Source organism: Arabidopsis thaliana, chromosome 5, assembly GCF_000001735.4.
Source record: "Arabidopsis thaliana chromosome 5, partial sequence".
Classification (NCBI taxonomy): Eukaryota; Viridiplantae; Streptophyta; class Magnoliopsida; order Brassicales; family Brassicaceae; genus Arabidopsis; species Arabidopsis thaliana.
In genome coordinates, this window is record NC_003076.8 from 4,813,876 (window position 1) to 4,825,972 (window position 12,097).

At 38.2% G+C, this 12,097-nt stretch overlaps 5 protein-coding genes across 6 annotated transcripts; 4 read left to right on the plus strand and 1 right to left on the minus strand.

The window, feature by feature from the left end:
• Window positions 1-55: 55 nt before the first annotated feature.
• Window positions 56-4,006, plus strand: AT5G14880 (Potassium transporter family protein). The gene is made up of 8 exons (NM_121492.2): window positions 56-407; window positions 483-975; window positions 1,071-1,124; window positions 1,671-1,931; window positions 2,015-2,067; window positions 2,155-2,278; window positions 2,367-2,621; window positions 2,726-4,006. Exons 1-8 carry the CDS (start codon window positions 369-371, stop codon window positions 3,790-3,792), a joined length of 2,346 nt encoding a protein of 781 aa, NP_196992.1. The 5' UTR covers window positions 56-368; the 3' UTR covers window positions 3,793-4,006.
• A 115-nt stretch (window positions 4,007-4,121) lies between these two features.
• AT5G14890 (potassium transporter) lies at window positions 4,122-6,726 on the plus strand. The gene is made up of 7 exons (NM_121493.3): window positions 4,122-4,274; window positions 4,384-4,482; window positions 4,575-4,754; window positions 5,272-5,442; window positions 5,513-5,719; window positions 5,812-5,903; window positions 5,997-6,726. The coding sequence occupies exons 1-7, from the start codon at window positions 4,181-4,183 to the stop codon at window positions 6,600-6,602; spliced, it is 1,449 nt and encodes a 482-aa protein (NP_196993.3). The 5' UTR covers window positions 4,122-4,180; the 3' UTR covers window positions 6,603-6,726.
• A 228-nt stretch (window positions 6,727-6,954) lies between these two features.
• Window positions 6,955-7,984, plus strand: AT5G14895 (NHL domain protein). The gene has a single exon (NM_001343377.1). The coding sequence runs from the start codon at window positions 7,144-7,146 to the stop codon at window positions 7,657-7,659; it is 516 nt and encodes a 171-aa protein (NP_001331366.1). The 5' UTR covers window positions 6,955-7,143; the 3' UTR covers window positions 7,660-7,984.
• An 816-nt stretch (window positions 7,985-8,800) lies between these two features.
• AT5G14900 (helicase associated (HA2) domain-containing protein) lies at window positions 8,801-9,706 on the minus strand (the record flags this gene model as incomplete). The annotated part of the gene is made up of 1 exon (NM_121494.1): window positions 8,801-9,706. One exon carries the CDS (start codon window positions 9,704-9,706, stop codon window positions 8,801-8,803), a length of 906 nt encoding a protein of 301 aa, NP_196994.1.
• Window positions 9,678-11,777, plus strand: AT5G14910 (Heavy metal transport/detoxification superfamily protein). Of its 2 annotated transcripts, NM_001343378.1 has the most exons (5): window positions 9,678-9,697; window positions 9,824-10,233; window positions 10,468-10,521; window positions 10,785-10,844; window positions 11,193-11,777. In NM_001343378.1, the coding sequence occupies exons 2-5, from the start codon at window positions 9,940-9,942 to the stop codon at window positions 11,319-11,321; spliced, it is 537 nt and encodes a 178-aa protein (NP_001318563.1). In that variant the 5' UTR covers window positions 9,678-9,697; window positions 9,824-9,939; the 3' UTR covers window positions 11,322-11,777. The 2 variants fall into 2 exon arrangements, with proteins under 2 accessions (NP_001318563.1, NP_568306.1); NM_121495.3 differs by lacking the exon at window positions 9,678-9,697 and having other exon boundaries at window positions 9,839-10,233; window positions 11,193-11,752.
• The last annotated feature ends 320 nt before the right edge of the window (window positions 11,778-12,097 follow it).

The window sequence follows — 12,097 nt, forward strand, 5'->3', positions numbered from 1 at the left end:
AATATACTTAACCATATAAAAAGATTTGCACATTCTTCCATAACAAAGAAGGCCCCACTAATTTTCTTAAGGAGTATGTTATTTTGCAGTTATATTTGTGGCAGTTATCTTAATCATTCTTTCATATGTTTTGTCTGTGTGTTTCCTCTCTCTCTCTCTCTTTGTGGTTCTTGATTTTGTTGGCCAAACCTTTTCCTTTGTACCTTCAATGCCATTAATCACAAACCCAAAGAATCCATAGAGAAAAAGTTCCTAACGTCAATCGAATTAAATTCCCCACTTTTCCACAAAAACTAAATCGCATCTTTTGAAGTTTCTCATCTCCCAAAAATGTTATTCCTTTGATCTTTAGATACAAAACCCATTCAATGGATCTCGAGCGTCTAAGCCCAAGAAATCCAGTTAAGGTATAAAATTCTCAATATTCAATTCCATAATCCTTTCTTTCTTTTAGTTGCTTAAATTGGTAATGGTTTTTGCAGAAAGAATCTTGGTGGACGGTTCTGACATTAGCTTACCAAAGCTTAGGTGTAGTCTACGGAGATTTAGCAACTTCACCATTGTATGTCTACAAGAGCACTTTTGCTGAAGACATAACACATTCTGAGACAAACGAAGAGATCTTTGGTGTTCTGTCTCTTATCTTCTGGACATTAACTTTAATCCCACTTGTTAAATACGTTTTTATTGTTCTTCGTGCTGATGATAATGGTGAAGGTGGGACTTTTGCTCTCTACTCTTTATTATGTCGCCATGCTAGAATCAGCTCTTTGCCCAATTTCCAGCTCGCTGATGAGGACCTTTCTGAGTATAAGAAAAATTCCGGGGAGAATCCGATGAGATTAAAAGTTCCGGGGTGGAGTTTGAAAAACACTCTGGAGAAGCATAAGTTTCTGCAGAATATGTTACTTGTTCTTGCTCTGATTGGGACTTGTATGGTTATTGGTGATGGTGTTCTCACACCTGCAATCTCTGGTAAAAGATTGTTTCCTTTTTGTTAGATTTGTGTGGATTTCTCAAGATCTTTAGTAGTTGATGGTTTTGTATTATTTTTGGGTGTGAATTTGCAGTTTTCTCAGCAGTCTCTGGATTAGAATTATCCATGTCTAAGCAGCAACATCAATGTAAGCTCTTTACTTCTTTTGATCAGGATGTAAAATTGGAATTTTTAGTATCACTAGATCCCCAAAATGTCAAATTATGCTATTTTTAGTGTTTTCCTCTGAAGTTTAGTCCATACTGTTTAAGATAGTTTAGGAGCAGGATTTGCTGCATCAGGTAGTTTTAGATTAGCTATTTTGGTCTTTCTTTTGTCCACATAGTCAATTGGCTACTTGCATGTTAGGTTGAATCCATGTAGGATCAACAAGAAGCTTCTTAATTATGTATAAAATAAGTTAATTAACTTTTTTTTTTGGTGTGGAAGGTGAGTCTGATGCAGATGCATTCTTATAATCATAAGATAATGAATGTGGTTTAGGAGTTAATAATTTATTAAAGATATAAAATCTAAAGGAATATAAAAGTCATAAAGCTTATACCTTTTGAAAACTCAAGTGGTCAAAGAAAAAGGTAGTTGGTTTGGATAAGAAGACTATCAAGTCATAAAGTTCTTATGAATTTGAAGTAACCTTCTTTATTTGAATCATTAACCTGCACAATTCTTGCAGATGTGGAGGTGCCTGTGGTCTGTGCCATACTGATACTCTTGTTCTCGCTACAACACTATGGAACACATCGTTTAGGTTTTGTTTTTGCTCCCATTGTGCTTGCATGGCTTCTCTGTATAAGCACCATTGGTGTATACAACATCTTCCATTGGAATCCTCATGTTTACAAAGCATTGTCTCCTTATTACATCTACAAGTTCCTCAAGAAAACTCGTAAACGCGGATGGATGTCCCTCGGTGGCATCCTTTTATGCATTACAGGTAACAAAAGAGAGAAAGAACTGTTTTGTTTTTGAGTTTCAAAGCTTTTTTCCCATAAATTTGTTTCTGTCCTGTTTTCGCAGGCTCGGAAGCTATGTTTGCTGATCTAGGACACTTCACTCAGTTGTCAATACAGGTAAAGTTTTGTAAACTTTGAATATTTTGTGTTCTGTTGTTAGCTGTCCCTGAAACCTGCATGTTTTTTTTGACTCCCTGGCTGCAGATTGCATTCACATTCGCTGTTTACCCGTCGTTAATCCTCGCATACATGGGTCAAGCCGCGTATCTATCTAAGCACCATGTCCTCCAGAGTGACTACCGGATTGGATTCTATGTTTCTGTACCAGGTATATATCTACTCATCATCTTGTTAACCAGCTAAAATGCAATTCTTTGTTTGGCATAGTTTTTCACTAGTTTGTTTGTTGTGTACAGAGCAAATAAGATGGCCAGTTTTAGCAATTGCTATATTGGCAGCTGTTGTTGGAAGTCAGGCAATAATCACAGGAACATTCTCGATCATCAAGCAATGTACTTCTCTAGGTTGCTTCCCAAAAGTCAAAATCGTACACACTTCGTCGAGAATGCATGGTCAGATATATATCCCTGAGATCAACTGGACTCTCATGCTCTTGTGCTTAGCCGTCACCGTTGGATTCCGCGACACCAAACACATAAGCAATGCATCAGGTACAGTATCTGTAACCATAGCCATAACCACTAAACTAACAAATGTATGAAAATCAAGAAACTCTCCGGTTCTGATTTTTTTCTTCTCTGTAATCTGTATGCAGGTTTGGCGGTTATTACCGTTATGCTAGTAACGACTTGCTTGATGTCTTTGGTAATAGTCTTATGCTGGCGCAAAAGCTCCCTCTACGCACTAGCCTTCATTTTCTTCTTCGGAACAATTGAAGTTCTGTATTTCTCAGCTTCACTCATCAAATTCCTCGAAGGGGCTTGGGTTCCAGTCGCACTCTCCTTCATCTTCCTCCTCATCATGTACGTTTGGCACTACGGAACCCTTAAGCGTTACGAATTTGACGTTCAAAACAAAGTCTCAATCAACTGGCTCCTCACACTTTTCGGCTCTTCAAACCTCGGAATTGTCCGAGTCCATGGAATCGGCGTGATCAACACCGAACTTGTCTCGGGCATACCAGCTATCTTCTCTCATTTCATCACTAACCTCCCGGCGTTTCACCAAGTCGTTGTCTTCCTCTGCGTGAAATCTGTCCCCGTCCCGCATGTGAAACCGGAGGAACGGTTTCTAGTGGGAAGGGTTGGACCGAAGGAGTACCGGCTCTACCGGTGTATAGCCCGGTATGGATACCGCGATGTACACAAAGACGATGTCGAGTTTGAGAATGACCTCATTTGCAGTATCGCGGAGTTTATCCGTTCAGATAAACCATTGAATTACTCCCCGGACCCGGAAAATGAATCTGGAATAAATGAGAGGCTAACTGTCGTCGCGGCTTCCTCTTCCAATCTTGAAGGCGTACAAATCTATGAAGACGATGGTTCTGACAAACAAGAACCATCTTCTTCTTCGGAGGTAATCATGGTGGCTCCTTCTCCGAGATTCAAGAAAAGGGTACGGTTTGTGTTACCAGAAAGTGCGAGGATCGATAGATCGGCGGAGGAGGAGCTAACAGAGCTCACTGAGGCTCGTGAGGCAGGAATGGCGTTTATAATGGGACATTCATATGTGAGAGCAAAATCGGGATCGAGTGTGATGAAGAAGATCGCTATTAACTTTGGCTACGATTTTCTTAGAAGAAACTCAAGGGGTCCTTGTTATGGTCTCTCTACTCCTCACGCTTCTACTTTAGAAGTTGGTATGGTTTATATCGTTTGACTATACTTTTTTCTTTTTTGTTAAATCTGAATAAACTTCAGTTTTGTAAATTATGGTAAGATAAATTTGTCAGAGTTCTTTTTCGTTGTTGTTGTAATTTTTGTGTAGAGATGTTAGAGTTGCGTGTGGCATAAGTGACATGCTTTTTGTTTTTGTAATGACTTGTCCCTACTGATTAGGATTCAAAGAGAAAAGGATTGAAGAATAAGCAGACAAGACTGAGCATATGATTCTTGTCTCTTTATGTTTCTTTAACTCCAAATCTTCTCTTTTGTCGGTTTATCTCATCATATATGTAAGTGCATAGAAACACATATACATGTACAATTGCATATTTATCTACTCTCTGAACTTGTGAGCAACTCTTGCTCTGTTTTCCTTAAAAAAAATGAGGAAAAATGCAAATTTGTTGATTTTGTTTATGATTTTCATGTTTTTCTTTTGTGGGTTATCCTCAGTTTCAGCTAAACCTCCTCCTGTTAGTGAGTTGTTTATTACCCTAAACTGATTTTCTTTATATAAATACAAGTTTTCACTTTTGTTGTAATGAATGTCTGAAAATGTTCTTGTTTTTCTCTGTTTTGGGAACAGAGATTGTAAGTGGGCTTGTGACAAATGTAGCATCGATACTCTGGAAATGGTTATGGTCTCTTCAAACATCCACAACCACAACAACCACCACAAAATCTGGTAAGAAGACCCACAAACAAAGAAGTGTATAATGATCTTGATTTCAAAGTTTCAATTGCAAAAATAAAGAGAAACTTGAGGAAATGTAACAGGTGTTTCTAGCCGTTCGATGGTGAAATACGAAAGTGGATATAACATGGAGACAGTTTTTGATGGAAGTAAGCTTGGGATTGAGCCCTATGCGATTGAAGTTTCCCCTAATGGAGGAGAGCTTATTGTCTTGGATTCTGAGAACAGTAACATCCACAAAATCTCCATGCCTCTTTCTAGATGTAAGTTCACTTCATATCTATCTTGCATTTGATTGATTATAAAGAAACTCTTAAGATCGATTTTTCCGGACACGTATACAATTTATTTTATGGGATATTCAATCAATTCCCATTCCTATATATGACCCACCAAAAATGTTAAATCATGTATGCACAATTATGCTTTGCTTCAAGATGGGGATTCGTTTTGGTGCGCTTTTTATTTTTTAGTTCAGTTAAAAAGTGAGTTCTTCATTTCAGATTCCAAAGTTTCTTTCTTTGAAAACCAAAGCCTTTTATAGATTATAACTTTTGCACTTTAGTCCACAACACGACTCATTAGCTTTTATCCATGCTCTGCTTTGTTCTCTGTTTTTCAGGTTTATTCATTCTGTTCTTTCTTGTTCGTCAAGTTAACAACCTTTTGTCAGACTAAAGCACCGAACTATTGCTTATGGATAGATTCTAGGATTTAAATTAGACAGATTCAGATTCTTAGGGATTTGTGAATTAATCTGTGTTTTTGAATATGCTGAAGATGGTAAACCAAAGCTACTCTCTGGTTCACAAGAAGGCTACACAGGACATGTCGATGGGAAACTCAAAGAAGCGAGAATGAATCGTCCTCGAGGATTAGCCATGGACGACAGGGGGAACATCTACGTCGCCGATACTATCAATATGGCCATACGCAAGATCAGCGATGACGGTAACTACAATTCGTTTGCATGCGTTTCCGCTTTGAAAAACGGAATTTTAATTAAAGTTTTTTTGTTCAGGAGTCTCAACCATCGCCGCTGGAGGAAGATGGAGCGGTGGATCTAAAGAGGAGTCAATGAGATTCTCCGATGACTTTGATTTAATATATGTCTCTTCAAGCTGCTCTCTTCTAGTCATTGATCGAGGGAATCAATTGATTAAAGAGATTCAGCTTCACGATCATGACTGTTCTCAACCGGAACCCGACACAGATAGTCTCCATCTTGGTAAGCTTCTTGAAAAAACGACATTGGTTGTTTATATTTGGTGTTGTGGTTTTCTTAAAAACGATGCCATTTCGGTTTGTATATCTTTGTAGGAACCGCTTTGCTGGTTGCTGCTGTGTTCTTTGGGTATATGTTAGCATTATTAGTTCGTAGGGTACGATCGCTGTTCTCTTCGTCTAGCCATGTGAGTGAATCTGTTTGCTTTGGTTTGGTTCGGTTCGAAATTTGAACTAGGGTAGACAACCAATAAGCCTCATTGCTCTGTTTTTGATTTCAGGATACTAAGAGTAAGAGACATGTAGCAACACCGAGCATGACAATGGCTCCGTACCAACGTTATCCAAGACCGGTACGACAGCCATTAATCCCACCTCAACATGAATCGGAAAAAGAAGAAGGATTTCTCGGTTCGCTTGGAAAGCTAGTCGTGAAAACCGGTTCTTCGGTTTCCGAGATGATGTCCGGTTCTAGAAATGTAATTCCCCCAAACTTTCATCAGTACCACCATCAGCAAGAACCGAACCAATGGCCGGTACAAGAGAGTTTCGCTATACCGGAAGAAGATGGACCACCAGCTTTAGAACCGAGATCAGGTACAAATCCAGATAAACCCTACCTTAGAGCACAAGGAACCAACCAAAACCGGTCTTATTACCAAGACTATGATCAATACCAAAACCAGCAGAAACGCAATGTGAACGATACAGCGTCGTTCGAAGATAACCGAGAGAAGAACGAGATTGTTTTTGGGGCAGTTCAGGAGCAGGACGGTCGCCGAGAAGCCATGGTGATCAAGGCCGTTGATTTCAACGAAGCCATTAACGATCAGCGCAATCTACGGCCCAGAATTAATTATATGGGATATTCTTCACAAGTTTACTGATTAAAGAAAGTCAAATTTTCATAATTTACGTAAAGCGTGTGTAATATATTTCTTCAAGTTCTTATTTTAATGTAGGATACTTTAAATCATATAATTGGCTCACTAACGGTCGACCGTTATAAAAGTTACCGGGACTAACGGCTTACTGCACCGACTTAACAAGTTATACTATGAGATCAGACCATCTAATATTTAACAAATCTACCGGTTCAATTTCGGTTCATATCAGCAAAACCGATGGCCAGGTAAGTGAAGATTCTTAAAAACCGGTTTATGGCAGTTACGTACGCAATTCCAGCTCTTGATTTAGTTGCCATTTATATCCCATTTATTTCGCATTGGTTATACAGAGTACGAGAGAGAAATAGAAGACGAAGAAGAAGAAGGAGATTTCTTGCAAGAGAAAGAGAAAATTAGGGTTAGGGTTGCAGAGAAACAGAGAGGAAGAAGGATTCGAAGAATCCAAATCCAAGCTCTGTATTCATCTCTCTCCCTTTCTCTTAATCTTTACGATCTTTCTCAAAATCAATCTCATTGTTTCATGGGCCTTGAATCTTTTCCGATCTCTGAAATGGACGCGACCGATGAAATGCACGAAGCCATGTTCGCGAAACGAGGTTGTTGTTTTATCCTCCCTTGTCTTGGATCATCTCAGCCATCTGGTCCTAACGGATCTGTGTGGTGGCAACGAATCAGAACCGTTGATAAATTGGAGCCTGATGAGCGGTGGTGGGTCTCTGGGTGGATGAAGATGAGGGAATGGTCTGAGATCGTAGCTGGTCCCAAATGGAAAACTTTTATCCGTCGCTTTGGACGTAATCACTGCTGCAACGGTGGCATTGACGGTGGTTGTAATCGGCCGGAGCATGTTAGTTTCCGGTACGATTCGTGGAGTTACTCGTTGAATTTCGACGACGGGAAACAGACGGGTCATTTCGAAGATGAGTTTCCTTACCGTGATTACTCGATGAGGTTCGCTGCGCCGTCTCTGCCGGTTTCTACTAAATGCTCCATTGATTTCGACAATGATAACCACGCGCCGTCGCTGTTTAAGTGAAAAATGTCACGCGCTTCTCTGTTCCGGTACTGCTCTGTTCTAAATGGGCTGGCGCTAACGTGCACCGCACTGATGAAAGGGGAGATACATTAGAAGAAACAGTGGATTTTTTTCTTTGCAAAGAAATATTACTTTTTTACACAGCTTTCATTTATTTGTTTTTTGTAATTCTTTCACTTTGAATGAAATTATTTATTTGATCACTATTTTCTCCCATTTTTGATTAACTTTATTTGATCAAATTTTGTGAGAAAATTGTTAGTGATCAATTTTTGTAATTCTACACACAAAGATAAACTTTTTAGAGAAAGACATGATGAAGGTAGGAAACATATATTTATATATTTATGTAAAATACAGTATATAATCCAACAAGAAATAGGAGAAAGGAAGCTATTTAATGGGTTGGAGAAGGTTGCAATTGCAGAGGAATAGCAACAGAAACGGTAAGAGACTGTCTTTGTGCCTGTCTCTACCTTCAGACATGCTCACCATGTTTTTTTCAGGTACATTACATTGTTGTAGAATTACCTTATGCAATTTCCTATTTGGAACCTTGCCAAAAGCTAGAGTTTACTTCTAAGTACCTCTGCTGATTTCCTACAGTTTCATGTGTTCAGAAAACTAAACACAATGTAATGTTTCAGACAATGATCTTGTCTTGTGGTTGAATCAGTTTTTTTTTTTTTTTTTTTTTTTTTTTTTTTTCTGTAGAAACTTTTTTACGTTTTAGCTACTACTCACTTGTACATTTTTTATATCGTTGGTGGATCTTATATTTTTTAAATGTTGTCCATCTTGTCCGTTAATTAGGTGCAGTATGATTTAAAGTGACGGTATAGCGTTATGGATCTTATTACTTCTGCAGAGATGCTAAAATTGATGAACAATATGCTTTTAGAATAAGTGGTAATAGCTTAGTGATTTAGACATATTACCCTGAATTAAGGGATGGATATGGGTATTGGAATCTTATTCAACTAATAAGGTAATGATGTGAAAGTTTAGCTCTGAGTTTTTATGCAGCTGGAAGCATCTCATTGGTGTTGGAACTAAGCTTTTCATTGCAAGTTGCAGATATATTTAGCTTACACAATGGCAAAAAAACAAAATTAATGTAATTAAAAACAAAATTTTCTCTTTAAGAATTGCTATACAATTTACAACTCCTCTCTTCTGACAGTTTTCTCTTCTTATAGTGCCTTTCAAGAACTCGTTTGGCCTCAGAACTGGGAAAGTTAGCAAGCTTATAGTAATGTGGTGCAACATCTACAAGCCATTCACCGCGAATATGTGTGACGGTTCGGATGAAATTTCGGCTAGTGAAAACGTATTCGTTGTAAACTACCCACTCTGGTTTGTGATCCAAGCAATTGGAAGGATGCAAGTGCACCACTTGGTCATCCTTATCTCTGAAAGTCAAGTAGTGGCCAGTGCGTTCTAGGTGAGCCACTTGCATGAAATAACCTGCAAGCAAGGCCTTTCTTATGTTGACGTAGTAGTCCCTGCTGTTGAAATCAGGGCTACACAACTTAATCTGAAACCTCAACATGATCCGGACCAACTGCTCTCTAACACTAACTGCAGACTTCATTGCTCTGTAGTTGATGAACTTTGTACAGCACCAATTTGGGTCTTGGTTGTTTTGCAAGAAAGCATGGAACAAATTCAAAAGTGTGAGATGATCTCCATCAATGTGTGCAAAGCTAGATTTGGCTTCATCTGCTGCTTTTTGAGCTTCTCCTCTTGGCCTGATGAAACAATTTGGTACTGATAACATCGCAGAAATCGAAAGAATCTCGTTTGAGCAGTTGAATTGAGGACTGACTATGAGCATCTTTGCCATCTGTGGGTCTAAAGGAAACTCACTCATCATCTCACCTGTCTTTGTCAAGTTACAGTCATCATCAAGTGCTCCCAAATGATACAAATCGTCCAAGGCCCGAGCGAGGGTATCAGGAGCAGGAGAATCTATAAGATCGAAGCGTACCAAGTTTTTCACACTAAGTCCTTTCAAGGTCAGAACTGTGTTTGCAAGGTTTGTCATTGTCATTTGCAAGGAGTAATATAATGTTTGATGGTCAAAAATTATATTACTCCATGAATTTATGAACCTTCTGACAGAAAGAGAGCTTTTCTAAAGGGTATTTATGTCTTTTTACAGGCTTGCTTCGAGTGGATAATGTGAGAAAAGAGCAAAACACAAAAATGAAAAAACCTTCTTCTCTTGTAACTCGCACAACCTTATCGAGTGAAAGAAGATTGGGTCAGTAGTGAAAAATGGCGTCGATTGCAGCTTCTTCTACCTTTCACTCGTTTTGCAGAACCAAAAGCCCTAATCTTTCTTCGACCCACCTTCTTCCTTTGTCGAAAAACCTCAACTTTCGGACCAGAGCTATCGGAAATAGCCGCAATTGCAGTTTTGCTGGGTTTATAAAACAAAATCGCCTTGGATTGAGGAAGCTTTCGTCTATTGGAGAAGGAGGAGAAGGTGTCGCTGTCGCAGAGGAGCAACCGCAAGAGACTGTCTCTGTTCCTGTCTCTCCTTCAGACATGCTCACCATGTTTTTCCAGGTACATCACTCTCTGTCCAGTGAATTTGTGTGATTATCATCCTCATTCTCCACTTATGGCTTTTTAATAGATATAGTAGGATTGATTCATGGTTGTATTATAAGGTCTTAGAAATGAGGTTTGCAAAATTGTATTGATACTGTTTTGAAGATACTATGAGCATTACTCTGTTGCAATTTCATGTGGCCTCAAATTGAGTCTGAACATTGTTGGATTTTTTGCTTGATTATGAAGGCTGATGGAACTTTGAACGAAGCAGCTATTCCTAATGTGACAAGGGCCTTACAGGTAATACTTTGCTTTGTAATCTCTCCTTGAACTAGCAAATCTGTGTGGAGCTTGACGAGAATCTTTGTGAATGCATCTGGTTCTTGGATTATATAACCCTTTTGGTTACTTGTTTCAATTCAATTTAATCTTTGTAGTTGTGTTAAACTTGGAATTTGGGTGTTCACTTTACTCTTTCCACGCTCTAAATCTTCCTTAGTACCTATAGCTTACAAAAACAGTGAATATAAAGGTTCCAATTGATACTTGTTTTGTTCTTTCAGGATATTGATGGAGTTTCCAATTTAAAGGTTCAGGTTTCTGAAGGTGTTGCCGTCGTTGAGGTATGTTTTACATCCAACATTGCCTTTACATGTCTCTTCACACCCCTACACAGTACACATATATGTTTAGAGGATATAAATAGATAAGGACAGATGTTGAATATGTTATTAGAGATATAATGGCTGGCACACCCTTAGAAGGACTGGACTGGTCAAATATGTCATTTTGTTGTACATTTTGGTGGTTAACCAGGGGATTAGTCTTTGGGGCCGTATAACAAAAGCCTCGAGCCTGACCTTGAATAGTTAAGGCCTTTATATGAACGGTTCTGTTACTGCTCGTAGCAACATCTCTATGTTTGATTGTACAATTGAATCTGGCTTATGTTGTGATCAATGTATGTGAAGCTTTTGAAGCAAACAACGGTTCAAGCAACAGGAGTGGCGTCAAACTTGGTGGAGACTATACAAGGAGCTGGATTTAAGTTACAGACTTTGAATCTGAGTTTTGAAGATGACGATGAGGTTCTTGTCTAGTGAAATCATCCTTTTCCTCCATTTTGTGATTAAAGAAACTCATAATGTTCAATTCTAGGGATAATTTCTTTCATTTGTTCCTCTAAAGAAAACAAATGTGGTAACTTTTTTTAGAAAGTGGGAATTAATGTTTTCTTTGTTGAAATAAAAGAGAAATGGAAAATATCTATATTGATTAGTGGGTCATATACATATGGGTTCCCACAAAGCATGGAGGTTGGCATTTTTATAGACTTTTAGGTTCATTGCTTTGTACAATGCATTTAGTTTTGTGTGTGGATATGATTGTCATTTGTCACTATGTATATGTATGCATGTACGATGTTGACATTGTGGAGTACTGTGGTTGATGATATGGTGAATCACAGCTCATGCATTGTTGTACTTATAACCCAAATCTTTACTTTTTTAAAAAATGTGATATTATAGACCAAAAACCTGTTCTTACCAAAACATGTGAAACAATCCTCTGTTTTAACATCTTAATTTATGAAACTATGTCATCGTGGAGTCTGTTTTAGTTTATTCATTACGTAAAAGAAGATAAGAAACATTCATTCGTAACAAAATTTTATCATGTTAACAGAAAAGAGGAAAGTGTGTGTACTCGCGACATATGTAATGATAAAAAATATGTATGTACTCGTTGTCGATTTCACTTTAATTACACTGTTGACCTCTTTTTCGAAAATATCAGAATTATAAATAAATAATAATAATAATCACCGCAACCATTTAAAGAACTCATGTGCTATTGTCCATCTATGATTTGAGAA